Here is a 7,754-nt window from a genome sequence, read left to right as displayed (position 1 = left end):
TTTTCCGACCTACCAATGTTGGTTGGTATCTTCGTTTAAAATTAAATAATAATATTATCATACCGACTAACTTAAGTCAGTTAATATAAGACATTAAATAAACATATCGACCGATATTGATCGGTATATTTATTTTTGTGTCAGAGACTAGTTTATGATCGTTTTTAATGACCGATTATATTGGTTGGTCGTATCCGATCGATTTCGGTCGATATGCTCTGCCGACTATTTATTTTCCGACCGCACTTAGTTGATCACGATTCGGTTGCTTTTTACCGATTACCGACCGAATAATGGCGATTTGGTTGGACGGAATTTACCCGTTTTTAGTAGTATAATTCCTTCCTTTATGTCTTTTTAGAACCCCGCCCAAATAATGTGTAATGTACAATTTTCATAATATTATACCCTCAATTTTTATATATACTTTAGTCAAAGATGCTAATCAAATACTTGAATAATAAATGACAAAGACTTAATATTTTTTATTTTCTTTTTTCTAGTCAAAGATGTCTTTTTTACTTCTGAAATCACATGCAAATCAAATAATTAATTAGTATGCTCGCATATTTCCATCGTGCTTGTCATCTATTGGAAGGGGAAGTCCAAGATGCTCCATTTTTAAATTCCCCAAGTCTAGTCAACTATTTTCTAAAGACGACTTAACTATTTCCTGCCAGAAAGACCTCTTATTAAAGAAAACTCAATCACTCTTAATTATTTCAAGAAACTGAAAACTTCTTCTTTTCAAGTAGAAAATTAGTGCTAAAAGTTATGGCTTTGAGTTCCAACTTCTTTCTTGGCTTCATCATTGCTGCCTGTTTTATACAATTTGTGTATTGCCATGGCAGCTATGATAGATCAGCTCTCTTTGTATTTGGTGATTCCCTCTTTGATCCTGGGAATAATAATTATATTAATACAACTACTCAATTCCAAGCTAATTGGTGGCCTTATGGTGAATCATTCTTCAAGCCTCCTACTGGCAGATTTTGTGATGGTCGTATCATTCCTGATTTCATTGGTAACATTAACTTTTCACCCCTTTAATATATATTGAAGCTATTAATTTTGTCTGTATCCCGCCTTTTGTCCATTAAAAATAAGTAGTCTGGTGCACAAAGTATTCTGTGTTTACACAAAGTTTGGAGAGGGTTCGTACTTCAAGGTGTGATATAAACGGTCTACCCTAATGCAAGCATTAGTGGTTACTTACACAACTTAAACCCGTAATGTTTAGGTTACACGAAGACAACTTTACCGTTGCTCCAAGGCTTCCCTTCTTATTTCTGGAAAAAAAAAAAAAGGATGAAGAAAAAGGATAAGTGTCAGTTTCTCCGTTTTCCTCATGTATCTGAACATATTAGAATAGATTTGATTTTAGGGGCGCGTAGTACTAGATACCAGTTGACGGAATCAAAAGGGTTTAATTAAAAAAATTTCGTCGAAAATTTATACTGCGTATATTTATAGAAAATCTTTCTATGTATATATGATTCAATTCTTATCATTTATAAATAAGAATATTTCTATTTTGGAATAGCAAGTTAATTCATTGTGTTGTTTTTAGCCGAATATGCAGAGTTGCCACTCATTCCATCCTATTTTGGTATTGGCAAAGATGGATTTATCCATGGAGTGAATTTCGCATCAGGAGGAGCTGGCTGCTTAGAAGAAACTTTTCGTGGCTTTGTAAGTGATGTTTATTATTCCCATTTGATTCCTAGTTCCTACTTGGACCAAAAATATATATTTTTAGTCGCTCCTAAAAATAATAGTTGATAAAATATATACTTTTTATATATACATGTATTATATATAAAAAAAACATATTTTATACAACTTTAGCTAGCCAATGCGATTAGTTTCGGCAGATCGGTCATTTTTGTATTTTGCACAATTGATAACAGTAGAAACGGACTAGGGCAATCTAATGTAAAAATAGCACGGTATAGCTAGTTTTCGGACTGGTCATTCAAAAATAGCCAGCATTTACCAAGTCAATGAAAAATAGCTACTATTTTGCTGCAACAGACCGGTCCAGCATAATATACTGGAGCTCGGTGCACCTGTGTATGAACTCCAGCATGTTATGCTGGACCGGTATACTTTGTTGGCTCCAATATAATATATTGGAGAGTGGAGCACCGGTGCTCCAAACTCCAGTATATTATGCTGGACCGGTATACTTGCTGGAACTCCAGTATATTATGTTGGAGTTCTAGTGTACTTATGCTGGAGCTCCATCATATTATGCTGGAGTTCCAACATACTTATCCTGGAACTCCAATATAATATGTTGGAGTTCAAGTATACTTATACTGGAACTCCAGCATAATATACTGGCGTATTTTCCATGTTTTGAACAGTGTTTTTGCTCAGATTTATCTTTACATGAAAAGTAGCTAAATTTCGATTACTTTTGAAATTGGATTATTTTTTAAGGACCACTTGTAAATCTGGCTATTTTTGAATTTCACCCCAATCTAATGGGTTAGATCATTGGGCCTGTCATGAGCTAGGCCCGTCTGGGGACTTCTGAAGCCCAACAAGAATATCTCTCAAAGTTCTAAGTCATTGTTCTCCCCTTAATTCTAATTTGTAAGGCTTAATACAATTAATTTTTCTGGTGCGGCATAAAAGTGATAATACCCATAATTAATAGGAAACAACTTGTTAATCCTTTTTAATTTTATAAAAATGTACATAAATAAATTTATATTTTGTTGTGTGTCTGTTAGCACTTTTATATTCCTCTTCAATCACTTCAATTTTTTGTTTATACGTGCAATTTAAGTACCCCATTAAAAGCAATCAATACTAAGGATTTCTTTTGAGCCAAATGTCCAAAGTCACTCTTAATTATCTCAAAGAAATTTATATTGCCACCATATTTTATGTGGAAGTTCTACATAAAATATAGATTTGGTAATCCAATGAAATTTACTAACCAAAATGAGGTGTCAAAATTTCTGAAAAAAATATTGTGCAACAATGCCTAAAATTTTGTGCCTGAAAAACTTTGTATTTAACACTTCCGCGTCATTAAGATAAATAAAAAATAAATAAAAGCTTTTTCTTACATCAAGGAATTTGTATTCTCTTTACCATAATATTTATATTCTACGTGAATGCGGAATATTTTATGCATGGGACTGCCCTTTAAATTACTTGTATATTCTGTATTTACCTAGAAAGAGATATCACTAATAAACATTTTTCTTATAAACATTTTTCTTTTGGTTTAAATTACAGGTTATAGACCTTAAAACACAATTGAAATACTTCAAAAAAGTGGCTAAAGATTTGAAGAAGAAGTTTGGAGCAAAAAAGTCCAAACAACTCCTCTCCAATGCTGTATACATATTTAGCGCTGGAAATAATGATTACTTTGAATTTCCTGTGACATATTCTAAGGAAGAATATGTAAAGATGGTAGTGGGCAATTTGACATCTGTTCTTAAGGTACTAATTAGATTATATATTCAATCCATTTCAAATTAGATGAACTATTTTTCTTTTTAGTCTGTTCCAAAATAAATGACACATTTTTAAATTTGGAAATAATTTAATTTTAAACTCTTCATTTTTGTCCATTTTACCCTTAATGAGAAACTTTTATAACCACACAAATGTCATGGCCCTATAAAGCTTTTACCCATTAAGCTTTTAGACCACAAATTTCAAAAGTCTTCTTCTTTTTTCTTAAATTCCGTGTCGAGTAAAATTACCTCATCTGAATTGAAACAGCTGGAGTATTACTTTTGATTTAGAGCCCGTTTGGACACAAGAATTTTTTTCACTTTTTTTCGAATTTTTTTTACTTTTTCCCAAAATCAGTATTTGGCCATAAAATTTCTAATTTTCATTTGAAGATGAATTTTGGAATTTTTCGAATATTTGAAAAACTCCAAAAAAATATTTTTCAAATTTTTCACTCACAAAACTTCAAAAACAATCTAAAATTATATTCATGTCCAAACATAACTCTAATTTTCAAATACCATTTTCACTTCTTTTTGAAATTTTACAACTCTTATGTCCAAACGCCTAGTCATCTAAATTTTACAAAATGTAGCAAAAAGTAACTAATTATACTTTTGCATAAAATTTCTTTTAATTTTTGTCCATTTAATGCAACAGGGAATATACAAGAAAGGAGGGAGAAAATTTGCCATTCTTAGTTTGGCTCCTTTGGGTTGTACACCAGGTTCTAGGGCTCTTAATTTCCAACAAGGAAATAAAAGTGGTAATTGCCTAGAAGAATTGACAAACCTTGCAAAAATACATAATTCAGCTTTGCCTAAAATGCTAAAGCAACTAGAGGAAAAATTACCTGGATTTAAGTATTCTTTGTTTGATTTCTTCAAAGTTGCAATTGAAAGAGTTGACAACCCTTCAAAATATGGTAAGTTCCTATATGCCTGGTATTTTAATTCATCAACATTTCATTCTTATACCTTGTTATATATATATAAAAAAATAACAGTAAAGTTATCTTCGTGTAACCTATAGGTCACAAGTTCGAATCGTAAAAATATTCACTAATGCTTCTATTAGGGTAGATCTACACCACACCCCTTGGGGTGCGACCCTTCCTGGACCCTACGTTAACGCATGATATTTTCTGTACGTGGCTATTCTTTTTTTACAAAATAAATTATATGCTTGCGATTAGGAAAAAAATATACACGTACGTGAAGGCGTTGTATACATAAAATAATTATTAAAATTAAAATATTAAATTTTTAATAACTTGAACTTTTAGATAAGATGATTCATATAATTCAATATTACTCCTGACGTTTCAATACATTTCGCTTATCGAGAATCAAACTGAGTGATATTTCTTTATGTTGTAAGATTTTGTAACATGTATATATATATATACATTTGTGTAGGTTTTAAAACATCTAAAAGTGCTTGCTGTGGGACGGGTCCATTCAGAGGAATTTATAGTTGTGGAGGGAAGAGACGAGTAAAAGACTACAAGTTGTGCAAAAATGTGAAGGAGTATATGTTTTTTGACTCTGGTCATCTTACAGAAGTGGCATACAAACAAGTTGCTCAATTACTATGGAATGGAACTAAGGATGTTGTTAAGCCTTACAACTTAAAGTCATTTTTCGATCTTTCAACATAGCTTATAATTGGTGACATTATTATTAAATAAACTACTTCTGTTGATAAGGTTTAACACATATGACAATTTCAAATTTCATGAGTACTCATTCTCGAGAGAATTTGTCATTTTGATGTATTTGGAGTTGGACATTAATTGTTTGGATGCTTATAATTAATAAATTCCCTTTGCTTTGACGAGTTTATCTCTTCTTCTTTTTTTCCTTCATTTGATCCCATTCCTCCCTTGTCTCTCATTTTGCTATTGACATAGGAGAGGGAGAAAATAAAAAATAGTCAGATTTATTAGTGGTTATTCAAAAATAGCCACAGTTTTAAAAGTAATCGAAATTTAGCCGTTTTTTATGTAGAGATAAATTTGAACAAATACACTGTTTAAAATACAGAAAAAAACTCCAGTATATTATATTTGAACTTTCCGCGTGTTGGAGTTCCAGCATAATATGCTGGAAGTTTATACACAGGTGCACTGATCTCTGATATATTATGCTCGAATTTTTTGTGTTGTAGTAGAAGTGCTATTTTTCAATGACTTTGCAAACGCTGGCTATTTTTCAATGACCGATCCAAAAACTGGCCAGCCCATGCTATTTTCGAAAAGATTTTTTTTTTATAATTGTGATGTTCGGGTCAGCTTGCGCGTACCTCAATTAATTTTACAAGATATTTGCTACCTCTTACTAACACAGGGTACCAGATAATTATATCTGCCAAGGCTTGAATGGATGGAAAAATCACCTAATGCTTTTTATTATGACTATTAATTTTAAGAAGGCATTGGTTGTTTTGCTATCAGCCTATCAGGGATCACTAGAGGTGTTTTTTTTGTTTAAGTGTTGGGGCGGGGGATTTGAGGGGGGGGGGGAGGTATTAACCAAACATTAATTTGTAAATATTTTTTCAAATATTTGAAATAATGTGCATGACCAACAATGTTAGAATTTTAGCTTTACAAAAGTGCATTTGCATGCTTTTTATATATATATAAAAAAAATTAACCATTTTTGAAGATTTTGAAAAAAAATATATATTTTTAATTAAAAAAAAACTGAAAACTCCTTTTTTTTAAAAATTTCTCTCAAAAAAAAATTCCCAAATAATATACATCTCACAAGAAAAACAGAAGAGTAGGAATGAAAAAGAAAAAATATTTCAAGTAATCAAATGGGCCGAAGTCCCTGTTAAGGTCTTTTGGGTTTAACTTATTCAGGCAGCCCAAGAAGAGCCTAATGGCACAATCTAATCAGTTTTCGAACTGATCATTTAAAAATAGCTAATGTTTGCCAAGTCATTGAAAAATAGTCACTATTTTATTACAACTGACACAGGTCCAACATAATATACTGAATTTTGGTGCACCTGTGTATCAACTTTCAGCATATTATGCTGGACCGGTATATTTTGCTGGCTCCAGTATAATATATTGGAGACTGGAGCACCGGTCCTCCAAACTCCAGTATATTATGCTGGACCGGTATATTATACTAGAACTCTCGTATATTACGCTGTAATATTTTTCCGGATATTAAACATTATTTTTGTTCAGATTTATCTTTACATCAAAAGTGGCTAAATTTCTATTACTTTTAAAATTGTGGCTATTTTTGAACGAACACCCGTAGATCTGTCTATTTTTAAATTGGGATTTTTGCCTATCTATACCATATATCAAATCTTATTACCCTCAATGTTTAAGGTTTGTGTTTATTACATTTAAGCATACCAAATTACCATTTCTATACCATAATTCAAATTAGGGATATAATTAAAGGTTCATTTATATTAGGCATAATTATAGGACTATCTTCCCACTTTCTCTTTCCTTTCATCTCAACTGTTCACAACACACACACAACTCACGATGCTCCTATGCTTCCTCTCGTTGATCATCCCCAACTGCCCACCACCGTCGAAGAATATCATATTTTCAGATTCACAAGAAAATTTTAAATTCTTTGATCCAACCGCTTGAATTCCCACTGGAAATAATAATGTCAGAGAGTTCGAAATTCTTTGACCTATTTTTTTTTGGGCAGTGGTTGAAGGTTACTGGTTAACACAGTCGATTGAAATTCGAAGAAGAAGAAGAAGAAGAAGACATATTTCCAGAATTTGTAGATATTTTGTAGTCAAATTGTAGTCAAATTAGAAAAATTGTAGATAAATTGTAGACTGTTTTTTGCAGAAGATTTTGTAGAAGCTTTAGTCGTTTTGGATTTGTGAAAACAGAAAATAATGCATCTACAATCAGAATACAAATAATCTACAATTTATCTACAAGATATCTACAAAATAGATACATTGAATTTTAATATCCAAATTCTCATTTCAATTGTAGCATAATTGGCATTTTCGACATAATTGTAGAAGATTTGTAGAAGTTTTAGTCTTCCCAATCTACAATTCATCTACAATTTATCTACAATTTATCTACAATTTATCTACAATTTATCTACAATTTCTGGAAATACGTCTTCTTCTTCTTCTTCTTCTTCTTCTTCTTCTTCTTCTTCTTCTTCTTCTTCTTCTTCGAGTTTCAATCTAAAATTCAGTCAAAACCAAGTCTAATCTTCACCAAAACCCCTCAAAATTGAGATATAAACTCCTAAACA

At 31.6% G+C, this 7,754-nt stretch overlaps 1 protein-coding gene across 1 annotated transcript; it reads left to right on the top strand.

Annotated features, from left to right (window-relative positions):
- Positions 1-721: 721 nt before the first annotated feature.
- Positions 722-5,319, top strand: LOC104218925 (GDSL lipase-like). Its single transcript, XM_009769533.2, has 5 exons — positions 722-1,024; positions 1,571-1,692; positions 3,256-3,465; positions 4,144-4,408; positions 4,902-5,319. Exons 1-5 carry the CDS (start codon positions 775-777, stop codon positions 5,141-5,143), a joined length of 1,089 nt encoding a protein of 362 aa, XP_009767835.1. The 5' UTR covers positions 722-774; the 3' UTR covers positions 5,144-5,319.
- Positions 5,320-7,754: the final 2,435 nt, after the last annotated feature.

This window comes from Nicotiana sylvestris, chromosome 3, assembly GCF_000393655.2.
Source record: "Nicotiana sylvestris chromosome 3, ASM39365v2, whole genome shotgun sequence".
In the NCBI taxonomy this organism is placed as follows: Eukaryota; Viridiplantae; Streptophyta; class Magnoliopsida; order Solanales; family Solanaceae; genus Nicotiana; species Nicotiana sylvestris.
This window is presented reverse-complemented; position numbering and strand designations above follow the sequence as displayed.